The sequence below is a fragment of the Mercenaria mercenaria genome, chromosome 10 (genome assembly GCF_021730395.1).
Source record: "Mercenaria mercenaria strain notata chromosome 10, MADL_Memer_1, whole genome shotgun sequence".
NCBI classification, from domain to species: domain Eukaryota; kingdom Metazoa; phylum Mollusca; class Bivalvia; order Venerida; family Veneridae; genus Mercenaria; species Mercenaria mercenaria.
This window is the reverse complement of record NC_069370.1, coordinates 17,545,103-17,565,411: the sequence shown is the minus strand read 5'-3', so window position 1 is coordinate 17,565,411 and position 20,309 is coordinate 17,545,103. Positions and strand designations below refer to the sequence as shown.

Below are 20,309 nucleotides of genomic sequence, written 5' to 3'. Positions count from 1 at the left end.
TTCCTAGGACCTGGACTAGAGTCCTGGCCAGGCTGCACATTTTTTTCATACTGTGATATACCTGGGGTGAAGAAAGCCATTATTATCGAGTTCTCGACACTGGCAAGAGTAGACAATATCTGGTTTCTTCAACCATGTTTCCAGACTGACCATCTCTCGTCTCTCATCGTCTGACTGGTCAAGGAATTCTCCATCCTCACCTATAGAGGGGAATATTTACAAAGTCATTGAGCAGGCTACTAAATTACAACCAAGTATCTAGAAATATACTATAGTTGAAAGTTCAATAATAACAGGCCGCCATGTGAATATTCTGTTTGTTTTGGAGCTAAACTACTAGAGCTCAATCAGCCACTTTATTTCTTTTAAAGGATTGTTAATATTATGAATTCTCTCGACATTTCCACAGATCTGTTACAGTGATAACTAACCAGCCTGATATTGTACCATTCAGAACATTAAATTATTGACAGTCAAACATAGAAAATACCATTCCATTTCAGAAACTTGAATGAAACAATAGCTGTTAACCATAATCTGACAACTTATGTGGGCTGGCTTATAATGAAAATTCATTTTTAATCTTGTAACTTAACACCTCTGAATACTGCATGACAACATTTCATAAATCAATTATTTAGAAGCATATCGTTAATTCCCCACCTCCTAACCATTGTACTGAAGATACATAAATATTATACCTTCCTCCTCATCTCCTATGGTGAACACAGATGCCATATTGCGGTATCTTTTCCCGACCCTGTCTGTATTACTGATGTGACGTTCTTCTCCTACCTGGTCATTCTTGATGTAGTTGGATAACTTTTCCTTCATTTCTGTAGATTTACTCTTCACAACGTTTGACAGTCTTCCAAATATAGAATCTCCAGTATCACCCTACAATAATAACTTTCTTTTGAAATACTCTTTACACAATGTGAGAACATTTCCAATGTGAAAGTTTTTACTTCTGGTATTTATGATAATCAAAATTTGGCCCTAATTAAGATTTTATCTATATCTGATCGCATTTTGGTTAACCTTTTCTCAAACAGATTTATTGTCTACATCATTTGTAAAACTTCAAAAAAAGTTGAGTACGCTGCAATTTTAACTAGTAAGTTATATTTAACAGATCTTGACTCAATCCATGCCATCAGTCCTCTTTCAAAGACAATGAATACAAAGTCCTTCTAAGTACCTACCTTTCCACTGCTGGGTTTAAAGTCATCGCCACTCTCAGCATCACTGATATTACCCAGTTCAGGTACACATACAATACAGGACTTGGGATTGTGGTCTACAATACCGTCATTTAACTGACCATTCAGCAGATGATGTAATGCTGAAGATATGTTACATTGTTTAAAAAAAAAAGGTATAAAAAGTATGCAAGCTCTTATAATACTAATTTTACCCCATTCAGTAAAGGTTTAAAGCATAAACAGTGTATACATGATGATGACTAAAGAAAATAGTAATATCAGGGTCTGTAATCATCAAGTTTTCAAGACTAGATTTTAGACTTAAACCTAGAAACACTAAATACTCAATTTACTGTAACTCTGATTATAGATTATCAAGCTGAAATTTGGCTTAGCTGTCTGTAGTTGTAAAAGTCTGATTCATGCCTAGTCTCATGACAACTAATTAAGCAATAATATAGTTAAAAGAAAATTTGGCATTCTAAAGTCAAAATTTTGCATAAATATGACATTACATAACAAATAATTTTACTGTTTTGTTACATATAACACACTAGTATTACTGACCAGCGTATCCCCCTCTAGCCACACTGATGTACTGCTGATGTTTCTGCAGGAAGTTTGCCACCACCATGTTCACATACTGGTCCTCCTCATCACGCCCACTACCCACAAAACACAGGTGTTCCCCACCAGCTGCCGATCCTGCCAATATATATAAGGTTTGTTTTAATGAGAAATAGAAGTAATTTTGTTTAGCCACCTTATTTCAAGATATAACTGACACATGCATATTCCCTCCATACTTAATGAGAGCTTATGAAATGAATGTGGATGGAGACACAGAGAACTATCAGGCATTATATAAAGAATATAAGTTACTGTCTGATAAATTTGAATTTGTCAGGACAGTCTAAGTAAATATTCAAGGCAAGTAAATATTGGACTTAAAATGCAGAATCCAAGCAAATTAAGCTTTTTTTTTTAATTTTTGGAATTTGGGACTAAATGGAGTAATAAATCCAAATAAATCTGCTCTCTCTCTTTCAGGTAATACAAAGAAGAATGCTATTGTTGCGTATCTGATCCATGCTGTTCGCTTTCAAAGCCTATTGCAATTAGAGAAACAGTTAGCGAACAGCATGGATCCTGACCAGATTGCACGGATGTGCAGGCTGGTCCGGATCTATGCTGGTCGCAAATGCACTAAGTTGGTTTTCTCATGGTGCGGCTCATTTGGAGATTCTTGCGAGGTTTCAAACCCATAGCAATGAGAGGCAAGCGACCTTAACCAGTTGGCAACAAAGCTTCATAATACCAATGTTAACATTGGGTATTGTGCTATGCCTGTCACAAAGGCTTCTATCTATGTAGACATTCAGCATTCAGTGTTCATTCAGGCATTACGGTACAGAAACTAGTAACTGTACTTACCTGCCAGTATGGCTTGTTGCTGAGCTGAGAACAGTCCTTGTACAGCAGTGTTAAACTCTTCTGGATTTTGTAACATCTGAAACAAACAATTACACGTTACTACAGAATGTAAGTGCTACTCTTTACACTGTCTATAAGAACAATTAAATTTTGGCAAAACTAGAGCTGCTTTTGAGAAAAGCACATGTCTCCCACAACTGCCTAATCATCTAGATTGCCATTTCTGCTCCACTATGTATCTGAGTCAACCATGCACCAAGACCTGTATCACTGACATCAGTATTTTCGGTAATTAAGGGGACGAATATTGCTACATTCACAGGTCATACAGAAATGCGGAAGGGGTGCATATTCAAGAAATCGATGGTGGGAAAATAAAAAACATATTCCTAAACTGATACAATACTGATGGACAACTGTAATATTCAGTACTTTGTGGATAAGGATGCAGTACTATGAATGTAATAGGAAAACAGAAGTCTTTTTGAAAGTACATTCAACACAAATTATTAAGCTTTTGTATAAGGAAAAAACAGGTTTTTTACAATAACAGTGTTCCAAATAATGTTGAAGGGATGAAATTTTCTTTCTAACACACCGGGTTTGCTTAAACATGTAAAATTTTAACGCCACGTCATTTCAGCTCGGGATGGACGCCATATTTCTCATTGATAAAAAATGTAAACAAAAAAATCAGAGTGGGATTAGCATTGCAAGGACATAACATGACATTCTTCACAATGAATACCTTATAACAGATATCTAAGATGCTACACAGGTCGGGCGGGTTAAATGCATAATGTCTATCACTTGAAATTCTTCTTGAAAAGGTGGCTAATTTTAGTTTATTTACATAGTTTTTAATTTTCCCACGACTTCTCAGCGATTCACTGCAAATGTATTATTGCGCCGGACGAAAGGTAACTCTAATAAACAACGGGAGACAACTTAGGTGTTAGCACGTGTACGATTTTTAAAAAAAAACATGTCGCTGATTATAATTTCTTATCAAATAATGAATTCTATTCAGATATTCGTCTTTAATATTAGAACATTATTAATTTGTGTGGACATTTATCAAAAAATATTACTTACAGTGGACTACTTTGCGCATCAAACTGATTTCCGCTTCAATTGTGAGGCACTTCCGTTATACTTTTTGACAACAATAACAAAACACAAAATGAATCAATAAAGTCACTTATAAACCGATTGCTACTTAAATCAATGTAAGTATAGTTGTTGTTACAACATTATACATGTTCGTTACGTTATGAGATATAGTTTATCTTGAACTGCATAATCCATTAATTACGTTTACATGATATTACATTTACAACTTATTTGACCCCGTTTTTTTACATGAATGACAGCATTCTCGTGCAACTCGTGCAAACAGAGTTATGAAAAGTATGGTGGAGAATTCAAGGACGAATTATAAATGACATTAAAGTGAGGATAACTGTATATTCGTCAAGTTTTGATCATTGACATTCCTGCTATGTAATTATTAAGTTTTGTGAACAAGATAAGAATGTTACTTTTGCACATATACACATTGATTGGACCTCTCAACCAAATTCCATACCTTATTTTAGGCATTTTCAAAACAATACATTTTCAAAAGTTTGTTGAATGTGTTTTGATATTTAAGTGCATTGTAGTTAATGAATACCAAGTTAAAAATTAATAATGGCAACATTTCTAGGCCCTTATTGTAAGCCACTAGACTTCTGTAACGATAAATGTTTAATGTATTAAGGGGAATATACTCTTTAAGTTTTGGAATGTGACATTCCTTGACCACCGTATCTTTTCTTATGCACTACTTTGTAAACAAACTAAATAATGTGTTTTAGCTTACATATGCGAAATGAAAAGCAAGACAGAGAACTTATTTCACATTCTTTCTTTAAATTAGAATCTGTAGGAGATTGATAAATGTTTCGACAAGGTGAAGCACTATTATTTTCGCACAAAAAAGTATTAACTGTTGACTTTGAATGTACACAATAAGTCTTATGTAATTCAACAATTACTTTCTTGTATCAGATTTCTCATTTTTGTTTTAGTGAGCAATCCTTTGTGTACTTATAACAGTTGAAACTATCCATTTCATGTACCAAAATCTTGTACTTTTTTGCAGGTAAATTTTATCATACCCCACCCACTTTTTTCTAATTTCAAAGTATGCATCCCCTTAACTGGCCATAATTCCAAAGTGCCTGGGCCGATTTGGCTAGTTATCGAACATGGCCGAGGACTTATTGGCAAACACATTTTGTTCAAGTTTGGTGAAGATCATATGAGAAATGTTCGACTTAGAGCGCAGACAAAATTTGTGACAGACGGACACATTTGTGACAGATGGACACACACACACAGACAGGAGTAAATCAATATGTCTCCCACCACACTGCATTGTCTTCTGTTGCATTGAAGCTTTGAGCTTCCTTAAATACGATATGATATCTAGCAGATTTACATACCAGATTAGCATCTAAATGCATGGCTGTTGGAAGATGTCCACTGTTGTATTGCTCTGCCGGTCGACAATCTACTACAAAATATCTTACTCCATCTCCCTGAAAAATAACATACAGTAAGTTACACTTTAAGATATATTGGACCCAAGCTCATACTTGAAAATGTGACCAATTACTTCATAGGGTCAGCGTAAACATAAAATCAACATGTTTGTATGTATAACCAGTACTGTGTATCTGGTTTAAAATAATACATACATAACACATGTATAGATAAGTACATGATATATGTGTATCACCACTAAAAACCTGGAAGTTCATTTAAAAATACAAATATTTTAGTGAAGATGTGCATCTGATATGTTTAAACAGTGGTCTTAGATGAAAAGGAACAATATTTCTAAGCAGAGGAACATTACAATTGTAAACCTACAGCAACTTTAAGTCTGTAGAGAAATTTCTCTCAGCTCATTTACTTACATGTATTTAACATATGGTAAAAGTCACCCTAAACTGCTCAGGTAATAGCTATGTAAAGCCCACCTTAGCTTCAGTCCTGATCAAATAAGACAGTATCAAGAAAATGCCAAAATAAAATAAGCCGGTTTCATAATTCTGAATACATGTATTCCAGTGCACAGCCCTATTCAATTACTTTGTATTATAACTGAAGGATTTTGGTAGGTCTGCAACAGATCTTGCGTTTATCAATAGAGGAATATGCGTACCCCAGCAGGACTATTTGCTTGTAGAAGTTCTCCTACACCGACAGGTAGACACAACATCTGAGACAATTGCTGATCTGTTTCCTCCGAGGATTTCATCTGACCTAGACTTGTACCAAACAATGGACGCTCATAGTCCTGTAATAAAATTGCACAATGTAGATGCAAGTTGTTTTCTTCTCCCTTCATAGAAAGCAATATGCATTGTCTGGAACACGACCCACTACCTGGAACATTACCAACACCCTGGAACATGACTCATTGTCTTGAACATGACCCAATACCTCAATAATGACCCACAGCCTGGAACATGGCCCATTGCCTGGAACATGGCCCACTGCCTGGAACATGAACCACTAGCCGGAACACAACCGAAGCAGACTGCCTGGAACATGATCTACTCTCTAGAAGTAGGGAATTTTAATGACATTTTCCTCAAACTGAAAATATCTCTGGTTTCTTTTATATAATAGGCTTATTATAACAGTTATTCGATCTGGGGTGCTGTATTTGGCTCGAGTGGATTTTTGACAGCGCCGAGTGTGATCCGACCTTGCGAAATCCACGTGAGCCGAATACAAAATCCTAGATGTAGCTATTGTTATAATGACCCTTTTATTATATACCTCTACCTTTTTGTTTGTTGTTTTGTTATTGAACGAAATCTTCAATGTTTATCGATATTTAAATGGAACTTAATGAAGTTTTTATGTGCGCTATTTATAGAACTGTGTCAGGTCATGCATATTAATGAAAGTAGTCCGGCAGCACACAATATGAAAGGTAAAATACGGAATTTAAAAGGTACAATACGGATTTTTTTCTGCCTGTTCATATTTAATTGTGAAATACAAGCCGATTGTTTAAAGAATTTATATAGGTATATAATAAAATAAAATATACATACAATACTTGGATGAAATCACAATTTTAAATGAAAAGATTAACTGTACTAGAAAACAACACAGTCTTTTGAGTTCACACTTTCTCAGCAAATTAGGACATTCATCACTTCTAATTTGCTTTTGTCTGAAATGGCACTTTTTTAATATCAGAAATTCCAATTATAGTGTGATTCCTGAACTGTCATTATCTAACGTGTCCAGCCGCCCTGTGTGTGCTTATATAAATAATTGTGACTTACCCGTCTGAATGACTGTGGTGTTTTGGAACCATAGTACTGTGCTAATGAACAGAAATCTTCGATATCCTCGGCCTCTAGAGCGCTCGGAAATGATGCTATTAAATCTGAAATACGTATATACCGGTATACAATGTATACATAAATATTTCACAAGCTTTTAAGGAAGTTGCATTCAAATTTGTAGCAAAATGCCATAAATATAACAGAAATATTTTCATTTCTCTACAGCCAAATAGTGTGTAAAGCTCTACACTGTATGCTGTAAACTGAGTAAGAGAGAAACTGAGAAAAATTTCAAGTATTACTAAATGATGAACGATTTTGTATTAAGGACATACAGTATAACCTTATCAAATGGCTTGCCAGTCAGTAGTCAAAACTGTCTGCCTGAGGACCAAAGGAAAAAGGTTTTGGTAGAACCTTGTATCTTACCCTCAATCTTGAGCCAGCTGTCATAACTGAACAAAGTAAATGCATATTTAGAAAGTAAATAAATATTGTTTAAACCAAAGTTTTAACTGTTGGCAGGCAAGTTATAAAGACATTATTTTTCTGAATTTGTAAGTTAAAATGGGTTATAATTCAACAAAAAATTAATGGATTGTAATTACAAGAGGGCCAAGATGGCCCTAGGTCGCTCACCTAAGAAACACACCATAACTGTAAAACATGTTTGACCTAGTGATTTCATGGAAACAAATATTCTGACCAATTTTCATTAAGATTGGACCAAAAAATTGGTCTCTTGAGATTAAACAAGCATTTTCTTAGATATGACCTAGTGACCTAGATTTTATCAAGGCAGTAATGAAGATCAATTGAAAAGTACAGCCTCTATCACATACACAAATTTTTTCTTTGATTTGACCAAGTGACCTAGTTTTTGACCTCAGATGACCCATATTCAAACTCTACCTACTATTTCATTAAGGCAATCATCCTGACCAAATTTCATAAAAATCAATTGAAAAATACAGTATCTATCGCATACACAAGATTTGTCTTTAATTTGACCTAGTGACCTAGTTTTTGACCCTAGATGACCCATGTTCAAACTCGACCTAGATTTTATCAAGGATATAATTCTGACCAAATTTAATGAAGATAATTGAAAAATACACTCTCTATTGCATACACAAGGTTTTCCTTTAATTTGAACTAGTGACTTAGTTTTTGACCCTAGATGACCCATTTTCAAATTTGACTTAGATTTCATAAAGGAAATCATTCTGACCAAAATTCATGAAGATCAATTGAAAAATACAGCCTCTATCACATACACAAGTTTTTTCTTTGATCTGACCTAGTGACCTAGTTTTTGACCCAAGATGACTCATATTCAAACTTGACCTAGATTTCATCAAGGCAAACATCCTGACCAAATTTCATAAAAATCAATTGAAAAATACAGTCACTATGGCATACAAAAGTTTTTCGGCGACGCCGTCTAAATTCGTTTTCGTTACCTATGCCACGTGACTTCAGTTTGCAAATCAAACTACTTGATAACGCATTATAGATAATTTATCAAAATGGAAGATTTATGCAACACTGCCTGATTGGACGAGAGTGTCAATTTCTTTCACTCTGTTGATTGTGCTACGTTGAGTGAAATGTAGACAAAGCGTTTATCCTAAACGACGCTGTTCACAGTTTTAAAGCTAACTTTGGCTCAGTATATTTAGCAAGAATATTGATATATCTCAAAATGATAAGTAAGTTTAATAAATATGATAAAAACCTGTTCAAATACCAACATATATCAAATTAAAGAAAGAGCTGAATACGGTCTGCGTATCACATGAATAAGGGTGTGATAAGAGTCTTTTATGTAGAGAAGTGCTTTTTAAAAGATTTTCCTTGTTACAATTGTCCTCGTCTGTATATGAAAAAGGTTTCTTGTTTTTGTGACTTATTCAGATTGCATATTAAAATGAGTACTTGTTTCCTTTGATATATTTGTTATAAATTATTTAACTGATTTATTATATATGTATATTTTTCTTTAGTATGGTATGCAAATATTGAACTCAGTTGAAATCTGCTTTATTATATATATGCTATATAATGATTGAATTTCATTACACTGAAATGAAGGGGGAAAACAACGGTGGGGGAGGCCCTGAACATGTATTACGTAGCGATGACACTGCGTACAGTTGCATGTGCTTTCCCAAAGCAAAAGCTGCAGGAAATCTCTTCTGCATTCATACCCTATGTAGGGGGGGCTTTCATTAAGGATCCAGCCACCGAGGGAGGGTGTCCTACTTTTAGGATACGCAATGACAAGTTGGACCTGGCTAAGCAGTTTACGTTTGATAAATATGATTTCACTCTGGAACCGTTGATATCTGACAAACGTTCCAGTCAAAACACAAATAAAATATCAAAAGGAGTCATACAAGTTAAAGACATAAACTACAATGACAACATAAAGCAGTTTGCCAGCGAAAATAACATCAAAGTTTATCACCGGGGATTCGAAATAATTAATGGAAGGAAGGTTCCGTCAGCAACAATTAAACTCACATTTAGTTCAGAAAATGCACCGTTGAAGGTGAAACTGAATGACGGAACCCATGTACCAGTCTACCCATCGTTGTTATCTCCCCTCCGGTGTAATAAATGTCAAAAACACGGGCACTCTGCAAACAAATGCACAGGAAAACCAATATGCCCACACTGTGCGGGCCCACACTCACACTATGAATGTCAATACCGCGATATAAAGAAATGCGCTAACTGCAATGGACCACATAGCGCTGCATACAAAGGCTGTGTAGTGTACACCAACTACTTGCAAAGCATACATAACAAAAACACAGCAATCAAACATAAATATGAGGCCAGAATGAAAGATGCTGGTCTCACATCAACAGAAGCACCGAACCATAAAACACAATCGCAGCAACCACAAAACTTAAACGAATATATACACAAGTCAAAGGTTAAAGATATCATTATGCAACTAGCAACTAAGATACAAGGTCAAGATATTGATGGCCAAACAATCGAACAAATGCTTGATGAAGCAATATCAAAGGGCGACATCACACCAGAACAACAAGACCAACCACAAGAGACTGTGGCGGGACAAACACATACCCCACCCACTTACACACAAAATACCAGTGCACCCAGATACCACAACAAGAGGGTATCTGGACCCAGACATTATAGTAACGTGAACAGAAATGTAAGGCCACAGGGTGCAATAGGTCGCAGACGCCCTCGGTGGGGCCCACATCACCCCCACCACCACCCCAGTGGTATGCCGGATGTGGTCCCTATTAGGTGACATCACTGTTAAGTAAAACGAAAATGTAAAACAATGATCCCCACCTAATTAACTAATTAATAATGTCCGGTGTAGATTCCAAGACGGCAGGTAATTGTAATTTTAATATTATGTCTTGGAACGCCCGGGGGTTTGCAGGGGACAAAAATACAAAGGTCACCGAATTAAACAGCTTCCTTAAGTCATCCACAGATACAATACATGCCGTGTGTATCCAGGAAGCGTTTAGATATGGCAAAAAAATAACACCACCAAAGCTTTATGACTATGAAATTGCCACATATCAAAAACGCACAGATCAAGAAGGAGGCGGTACAATAATATATGTCAAACAGGGCATCAAATTCACAGTCGAAAGATCAATAATTCACAATGAATATGAAATTAACGGCATAACTATATATGGTCACAGCAAAATATAACAATTTATAATTGTTATGTAGCATATAAAAAAACATAACACCGAAGAACACTATCAAAAATGTTCTCTAACATACGAAACCACTCAGTAATTCGGGGAGATTTCAACATTAAAAACCCACTCTGGAATCCCCCGGGCGATCCAAGGTGTGACTCGGCCTCTGAGACTATGTTAATCTATTATCACAGAAAAATCTAGTTGTATTAAATGATGGAAATATAACAAGGCTAAGTGATTTACCAATCAAAAAGACTCAGCAATAGATTTGGCAATAGTTTCTCATACATTGGCACAATAGCATTCTTTGGAGTTATCAATAATACTTTTGGCAGTGACCATTTTCAATATTTGCTGGGATTAGAATTTTCAATAAAAACAGAGGCGATTCATACCACCCGCAAATATAAGATAGGTAAAGCAGACTGGGACCAATATCATGTACTTCGCAATCAGGCATTTCCATTATAACACTGAGGCAAGACAGTGGATGAAAATCACACACAATTTATAAATGATATCTATAGTATTAGTAAAAAGAGTATACCAATGGTCAAAGGCAAGAACAATAGGAAAAGGTTATACCCTGGTGGACTGAGGATTGCGCAAATGCAGTTAAACAAAGGGGAATGCTAGGAAAAATTATAGCAGAAATAAGAATGATGAAAACCTGCAAAAATACAGGTCACTCCGTAATAAGGCAGTAGAGATCATTAAAAAAGCAAAACGCACCAGTCTTGAAAAGTACATAACGCAAATAAACCATAAAACAACATCAAAAGAAGTATGGGACGTTGTCAATAAATTTAGAGGCAAATCATCTAGCTCTATTGGTACACTTCTGAACGACAACGATCCGGTGGTTATGGAAAAAGATAAGGCAAATTTTCTGGTGCAACACTATAAGAAAATCAGCAGTAATGACAATTACAGTGCTGAATTTTTGGCAAATAAACAATATAAAGAGCAAGAATACAATCTCTACAATGAAAATAACACAGCCCCACATGACGATATTGAGTATAATAAACCATTCTCCCTCCTTGAATTAAATATGGCCCTTGATCAATGTAATAGTTCTGCCCCAGGCGAAGATGCGATCCATTATGATATGATCAAAAATTTACCAATACATGCCAAAGAAAAACTCTTAAAGCTTTATAATCAGTCTTGGAAAGAAGGCTCTACCCCAGAAAGCTGGGGCGAGGCCATTATAGTACCAATACTTAAGCCCAATAAGGAAAAAACAAACCCTGCTTCATACCGCCCCATCTCCCTAACGTCAACCCTCACCAAGGTCATGCAAAGAATGATAAAACCAAGACTTGAAACTTATATTGAAAATAATAATTGTTTCCCCCATATCAGTCAGGATGTAGGAAAGCCCATTCGTGCGAAGATCACCTCCTTCGCTTCGAATCAGACTGTAAGAGGCCCATCGGAAAGGTTATTACCTAATAGGCATATTTTAGATCTAAGTAATGCATTTGATAGGCATTGGAATAAAGGGTCTCTCTTGAATTTAATATCTCTAGGCATTAAGGGGAGAATGCTTACAGGGATCGCTAATTTCCTGGAAGGCAGAAAAATTAAGGAAAAGGGTTCAATGGCCATTTGTCAGATACAGTAGAACCTGACAATGGCACACCCCAGGGAAGTGTGATTAGTCCACTGATCTTTAATCTCATCATGAACACTCTAAACACGGCTATAGATGCACACAACAAACAGTCCCCTCCCGGTGACCGGACCGAACTTGCCCAATTTGTAGATGATGGAGCCACATGGGTAACATCACCAAACCCACATAGTGCATTACTAAAAGGTCAAAAGGTCCTTGAGGTAATAGAAAAATGGAGTAATGAATGGGGATTCACCATCAACCCTAATAAAACACAAGTGCTAATGGTGTGCCGGCAACCATATCTTAAAGTCCTAGCAAAATCGAATAAAGTAACGCCGGAACTTAAATTATGTGGTAAAACTCTTGAAATAGCACCGACCGCCAAATTCTTAGGAATGTATTTTGATCAATATTTAACGTGGCACCATCATATAAATAATCTAGTTAATAGGTGTGAAAAAGATATTAACCTCTTGAGACTAATATCAGGAACAAACTGGGGAGCTAATAAGAAAACTAAACTCATGTTATATAACTCCTTAATTTTGAGCAAAATTAATTATGGTAGCACAGCATATGCGTCAGCCTGCAAATCTCAGTTAAAAAGGCTAGATGTAATACAAAGTAAGGCCCTAAGAGTAGTCACTGGAGCATATAAAACAACTAATAAAATGGCAGTATTAGTAGAAACGGCCCAGCTACCATTAGATATAACAAGAGAGGTCAATATGCTCAAATATTGGGCCAGGTCAAGCCGCCTAGGTGAAAATCTGCCCATAAATAATACAATCAAAGCACTGAAAGAATGCCCCAGTACCATCGAAAGGGTTAGAAACGGTCACACTGGTAGGAAAGAGCTTAGAACCCAGCCGTACACTAGGTTAATAGGTTACTAGATAAATACCAATTAAATGAAGTAAATATAAAAAGAGCCGGTGTTTTCATATAATGCTGGGATCATGGTCCACAACCCCCGACTTAAGCCTTAAATGCTTCATTAATAAAACAGAAGATACCACCCAGGCCAAACATATAACAGAAATGCATATAATGAAGCATTATAGGTCACATTACCATATATATACAGACGGTAGCAAAAATCCCAGCGAAAATAAAGCGGGCGCGGCCTTTGTTGTCTTTGATCCCTATAGCAAAGAAATTTGCTCGTCGGCTCTCAAACTAGACCTAGGGTCTCCATATTCACGTGTGAGGCAACAGCCATCCAACATGCACTGAAATGGATACCCGAAAACATGCCCAGAAACATAGCTATATTTACAGATAGTTTGTCTGTGTTACAATCAATAAATACAGGCAGGTCACAATCAAGATCTGATTTTAATAGTTGACATTATTCATAAAATCAGCCATCTCAGTAAAATAGGTATACATGTTTCCCTAATATGGGTCCCAAGTCATGTAGGCATCAGGGAACGAAAGGGTCGATCAACTAGCAAAGCAAGGGTCCGAAAATGGAGCCCCAAAACAGGTCAAATTAGCAGTATCTGAGGTCAATAGCATAATAAAGGCCAAATCAAGGGGGTTTTTTAGACAGAGATGGCTACAACAAGACACAATGCGCTGCGCCCTCTCAGAACATATCCCCAGTAAAATGCAAATTTATAGCACAAACACCGGCCATGATAAGATCATTACCAGGTTAAGGGTGGGGCGGAACGGTCTGGGCTGGGGGAGAACTACTCAGACAAACATCTATGCCCACACTGTACAGAATACGAAACATTCAACCACGTATTCTTCGACATACACAAAGAGTGTACACGAAATGCAGAACACAGATTGGAACTTGAATGTGGACTCCTGAAAATCGGGTTGGTCTGTATAGACAGAAAAACACTCCTCTTCCCTCCAAAGGAAGTCGAGCAGCAGTCTACAGCCTCCTAATACATTTCATCACCAAAATAGGTTACTTGAACAAAATATAAACAAAACATAAACATTACATAGGAGGGGCCCGACCTAACAATGAATTTTACAACTTTGGCCTTAATTTAATATCACAAAGTACCAGGGGGTTTGAATCTCTATATGCACCCCTCTGGGGTACCATGTAAGGCTTAACGGCACTGGTGCGGTCAATAGAGATAATATAATCCAGGGGAAACGTGTATAAACATGTTAAAATCCTAAACTTCGTTCAAAAGAGATGGCGTCAATAACCAGGGGGGCTGAGCTTTTATATGCACCCCGTCTGGGGGTACCATGTAAGGCTTAACGGCATGGTGCGGTCAATACAGGCGATATGTCCTCAGGGTGAAGGGCGCTATCTATTAAAGTTGCTAGGGTCGGGCCTCAACTATGAACAGCTAGAAATAAATTCAAGAATAACATAGTAACAGGAGCGACTGTATATGAAGTATACCAAAATAAGCCCGAAAGAGGTTTTTTAAAATTATAATTTATATTATAGTATTTTACTTTTAGTTGTTAAAATGTATATATACATATGTTATTTTTATTGTTTTATATAAAAAATCAAAAGGCCAAATACTCTTTTAGCAACCAGTATCTTTTAAATTGATCGGATTTTAAACATATACGTAATTTTAAGCCATAACTAGGCTAATTTTAGACAATGATTTTAAAACTAGGAGACACATCCTTGCAAACACTTTACATTTCGGCAAGGATGGTCACCTGTTTTTACTAAATTAGTTTTAAATATATTTTTATAACTTAATTCTATTAAAAACTTTAGGCAAAATAAAAATCAGAAATAAGAGTCTTTGTGTTTTCGTTTTTCGGCAAAGGTCGACTCTGATTTTATCAAATTTTAGCTAGCTTTTTAACCAACTTTTATTCAATTTTAACTTTTTTATACAAATTCTATAATAACAGTAATAAAATCATAAAACCATAAGCAACCAATATCAAATAAAGCTATAAAATAATATAAAGTATTGGTCAGCACTGTATATATGTGATAGGGACCTATGGTGGCATGCATAAGCATGACCCAGTCCGAGAAAGACGCCACCATAGGAAAATCCAGTAGTGATGATGATCCGGAAACATACAGACGTCGACACACAACGGTAAACAAACAACAGGTAAACAGGTAAATTTTAAGTAAAAATTCTTACGCGTAATTTAGGCGACGGGTACACAGGATTCGCGTGTAAAACATTTATTAATATATATTTTATCTTTAAATTTGCAGAGTCGCTAAAGAACACATATAGCTATATTTCTAGACCACTTTTAGGAAGATAATATCATTAAAATGACCAAAATCACGTAGAAACGGTCGAATTTTGATAAAAACAACCGCAAAATTTCATACAGCGCGATTGTAAATATCTTTTACATATAATATGTAAAGTAACTAATACCGATATAATCATTAAATTCAGACTTTGGACTATAAAGTGCAAAAAACAGAACTGAAAAACATTAAAAAATGACAAAATGACAGCATTTTAAAAATATAGTAAAACGGTATCGGTGAAACACATTGAATGTTTACGAGAATATAAAATAAGCATATTTATCGATATGACACATTTATGCAGTAGGCGTGGCGTGTAATCTATAAATAACCTGTGTACTGTCAACAATCGGACGTATATAGAGGCTATGTTTTAAACGTATTTTTAAAGTTTTAATGTTTTTAAAGTTTTGATATTAATAAAATAAAGCTTAAGAGTATAGATGTAGTTCATGGTCAGTGGCAGTTTTTCTCAGGCGCTTCAGGAGTGTTAGTAAGGTAGTCGCGGCTCTTACCCTGGATGACAAAATTTAATAAATTTAAATACTTTTATAACCTATTTATTATTTCGGAAATTATGACACAGTTTAGGGGGGTATAACATTTAAAAACAATATAATAACAATAAATACTCCAGCCAAGACCCAGACATGTTCAAAAATAACACCCGGGCCTTGAATCAAGGTCCCTTTTTAACTATATCATATGAATCTAATTCTTTGGAATCGATCCAGGCGCCGACCTGTATCTGGCAACTGGTCTCAAAATTCAAATCTCGCTGGGCCTACGATTGATTAGTTAGACTGGAAACAGTCATAACTACGCAGCGCAGCGTAAACAAATAAGAATGAATAAAACAAAACAAAACAAAACACTGAAATGAAGGTACGCTGCATACAGTTTATCTATGTGATATGACTACGGTCAAACTTTGCTTATGAAACAGAAATATTGAAATAATTACAATTGTATGTTTTGCTTGACCTTCACTTTTTTAGAGGTGTGACGTCATTGTCCAAAGATTCATGAATAGCGAATATGCATTTGTTAAAGCGGGATCAGTTGGCCTATTTTAGAAATAAATAAAAATAATAAATAAAAAAATCCTTTAATTGATTTTTTTCTCATGTATTCTGATCAAACTTGATTTGTAGCATCTTTAATAGGCCCGCAGCCAACTTTGTTCAGCTGGGACTTTTGACCCCTATTAGGGGCTGCTAGAAATGCCTTTATACAACGTCTCATGAACAGCTCGGTGGATCTTTGTCATACTTGGTCTGGAGCATCATTTTGTAAGGTCCTCTTCCAAATTTATTTATATAGGAACTTGGGCCTTATTAGGGACCACTATAGCTAAAAGCAGATATGCCTTTCTTCGCATTAACCACTAAAATGTAATGGATTTTTATCAAACTCAATGTGTAACAATATCGTATGGTCTCCTGCTTTTTTGTTACAAATGAGGATAGGGACCAATTTAGCTAAAAATATAAACAGGTTTAATGACCTCTTCTCATGAACCGCTTCATGAATCTTCATCAAACTACTGCTGTAATTATTCGTCTAAGGATAAACGAAACAAAATTGCAACCCTACGACTCCTTTGCGAAAAATTAAAAGAGAAGCATTTAAATTGTTAAAGTGAGGTGTTTAGTTTTGCAATTTGAAAAATGTTAGATGAAAGATGAATGTTAGATGAAAAATTCATAAACTTCTTTCCTTATTACAATTCGCCGACCATCATTTTTAAAGATATTTCTTGTTTTCTTTTATATGGCCTAGTGACCTAGTTTTTGACCTCGATAACCCATATTCAAACTTGACCTAGATTTCATCAAGGCAATCATTCTGACCAAATTTCCTGAAGATCAGTTGAAAAATACAGCCTCTATTGCATACACAAGATTTTTGTTTGATTTGACCTAGTGACCTAGTTTTTGACCCCAGATGACCCATTTTCGAAACTGGCCTAGATTTCATCAAGGTAATCATTCTGACCAAAATTCATTAAGATCAATTGAAAAATATAGCCTCTATCGCATACACAAGGTTTTTCCTTGATTTGACCTAGTGACCTAGTTTTTGACCCCAGATGACCCATTTTCGAACTTGGCCTAGATTTCATCAAGGTTATCATTCTGACTATAATTCATGAAGATCAATTGAAAAATACAGCCCCTATCGCATACACAAGGTTTTTCCTTCATTTGACCTAGTGACCTAGTTATTGATCCCAGATGACCCATTTTGGAACTCTGCCTAGATTTCATCAAGATAATCATTCTGACCAAAATTCATGAAAATCAATTAAAAATACAGCCCCTATCGCATACACAAGGTTTTTCCTCGATTTGACCTAGTGACCTAGTTTTTGACCCCAGATGACCCATTTTCGAACTCGGCCTAGATTTCATCAAGGTTATCATTCTGACCAAATTTCATGAAGATCAATTGAAAAATACAGCCTCTATCGCATACACAAGCTAAATGTTGATGGACGACAGACAGACGCCGGACATCGAGCGATCGGAAAAACTCACCTGAGCACTGCTCAGGTGAGCTAAAAATAGAACTTGGCTTGTATCTTATTATTATATATCTGTGTATGCAAAAAGAATTGAACACGAATTTTCAAATGGACATCTAAATTCTAAGCTGAAAAGGGACTGTAAATCGGCCAAATACTTGTGGATTGTACACTGACCTACAATAGACTGTTTGTCTTTATCCTCCGCTGAAAGTAGCTGATCTCGTGCATTTACAAGAATGACAAGTGCCATGAAGAAACACAGGAATGGGTCAGATGTTTGTAGATATACGTCCCACATGTTGAGTATTACCTTTAGATCACATACGGAGGCAAATAAACTTCTAAACTGAAAATAGAAAAAAATCCCATCACAAATAGGTCATCATAATAAAGTCTTGCCTAAGTCTGATATTAATGCAATGGTATATATAAATAAACAGGCATACAAAGCTCATTTGCTTTTGTGTCATTACGTCTTCACACAAATTATGATTGTCAAATGTTTCGTTTCCTCAAAGCCTAATAATGACTGTTTTGTCACTCCGGTATGTATCAGCTTTTATTCACAGGCAAAGATGCCAGATGTCTCTAGATAGAACCACCAACTTGCAATCTGGATTAATGGCTAGCAGGAATGTTAATCTGGATAGAACCACCGACTTGCAATCTGGATTAATGGCTAGCAGGAATGTTAATCTGGATAGAACCACCGACTTGCAATCTGGCTTAATGGCTAGCAGAAATGTTAATCTGGATAGAACCACCGACTTGCAATCTGGATTAATGGCTAGCAGGAATGTTAATCTGGATAGAACCACCGACTTGCAATCTGGATTAATGGCTAGCAGGAATGTTAAACATCAAATTGACAGCTGGAAAATACTGCTGCAGTAACTGTTATCATGGGAATCTTTAACACAGTAGTTATAGTCCTAGTGACATGAAAATTTTCTCTGTTTTAATGAATTACTTGTTAAAAACATGACAGAATGTTAAGGCATTGAAACATTACTCCATTTGTTTAAGCCATGCATTATGCACAAAGTCACATTCCCATATAGACTATAGATAAATTTGCAGATTTCTGAAACTCTGCTTGCTTTAAATCAGTAAATGACTTACCCAAGATTGTGCGTATATATCAGGAGTGATGCGTTTTGTATCAAGGAAAGAGCAGAGCTCTGGGTCATGATACTGTAGCAGCAGTCGAAATAAATGGAATGGTTTGCCATTCTTTCTGCAGTCTCTGAAATACAAAAATAAAGCCATGAATTATACAACAGTGGCTGTGAGTATGATTTTCCTTTACATAGTAGGTTTTTACAATTTACCTTATTTTTACATCATATTTCAACAATGTCTGTGATTTTTCAATATGTAGAAATAGCTATTGAATTGAAGTTTGTCCACCTTTGCTAATCACAAGTCATTTTGTACAACAATTCTTTTTTAAAAGTACTGTTAATACCAGAGCTTCAATATCTCTGTGACATGTTGTTTTTTAAGAAGTAAACAAAAACACAAAAAAATCAAAAGAGTTCCGTAGATGAATCAAAACCATTCACCAATGGTATGAGAAAACCAGATAACTGCTGTGAAAATCCTTTCAAATTCCCAAGTGCTACTTTTTGCCTAATTAACAAAAACACAGTTAATGTGCTTGGATCCCATTACATGTCTTCAGTTCGTACCAAAGTCAAAGGGTCCAATGTGGTACAGAACAGATTTTAATATCAATAATCGTAAGGAAAATATTTGTCTTATGCAAAAGCAGAAGTTGCAAACCTTGTGATGTATTTGTTGGTGAGAGCATAGAAACAATTATATAGTTCTGCTTTACTCAGTTTCAATGCCAACAGGGGTTGTAGAATATCAAGCCAGCCGTTATCACTCCTGTACGTCTCCCCACGGGATTTACAAAAGAATGTGATTATTGACTCAATATCTCCAACTACCGAAACTCTCTCTTCTTCATCATTACCTAGTCTGTCTGAAATTTTACATAGATAAATAAATAATTTTACAAATTAATTCATACTTGGTTATTCCAACATGACGCAGATTAATTTTTTTATCAAACAAAGAAGACTGAAAGTGTAAAATTATTATTCAACAAATTCACTGATAGCAAGTCACAGTTATTACGTCATCGTGTAAAACATTAAAGTGGCATACAGAAAAAAAAATGCACAAAACAGGCAAATATTTGGTGAAAG

The 20,309-nt window shown here is 35.7% G+C and overlaps 1 protein-coding gene across 1 annotated transcript in view; it reads right to left on the bottom strand.

Annotated features, from left to right (window-relative positions):
• LOC123559757 (TBC1 domain family member 23-like) overlaps nucleotides 1-20,309 on the bottom strand; it is a 36,836-nt gene that overhangs the window by 1,877 nt on the left and 14,650 nt on the right. The window contains exons 4-14 of the mRNA XM_045351829.2: nucleotides 19,879-20,083; nucleotides 19,216-19,339; nucleotides 18,268-18,439; nucleotides 6,995-7,098; nucleotides 5,854-5,988; nucleotides 5,129-5,224; nucleotides 2,640-2,715; nucleotides 1,773-1,910; nucleotides 1,206-1,345; nucleotides 702-897; nucleotides 62-200 (exon numbers count right to left, since the gene is read on the bottom strand). Coding sequence (XP_045207764.1) covers nucleotides 62-200; nucleotides 702-897; nucleotides 1,206-1,345; nucleotides 1,773-1,910; nucleotides 2,640-2,715; nucleotides 5,129-5,224; nucleotides 5,854-5,988; nucleotides 6,995-7,098; nucleotides 18,268-18,439; nucleotides 19,216-19,339; nucleotides 19,879-20,083 — 1,525 coding nt within the window. The remainder of the gene's footprint in view (nucleotides 1-61; nucleotides 201-701; nucleotides 898-1,205; nucleotides 1,346-1,772; nucleotides 1,911-2,639; nucleotides 2,716-5,128; nucleotides 5,225-5,853; nucleotides 5,989-6,994; nucleotides 7,099-18,267; nucleotides 18,440-19,215; nucleotides 19,340-19,878; nucleotides 20,084-20,309) is intronic.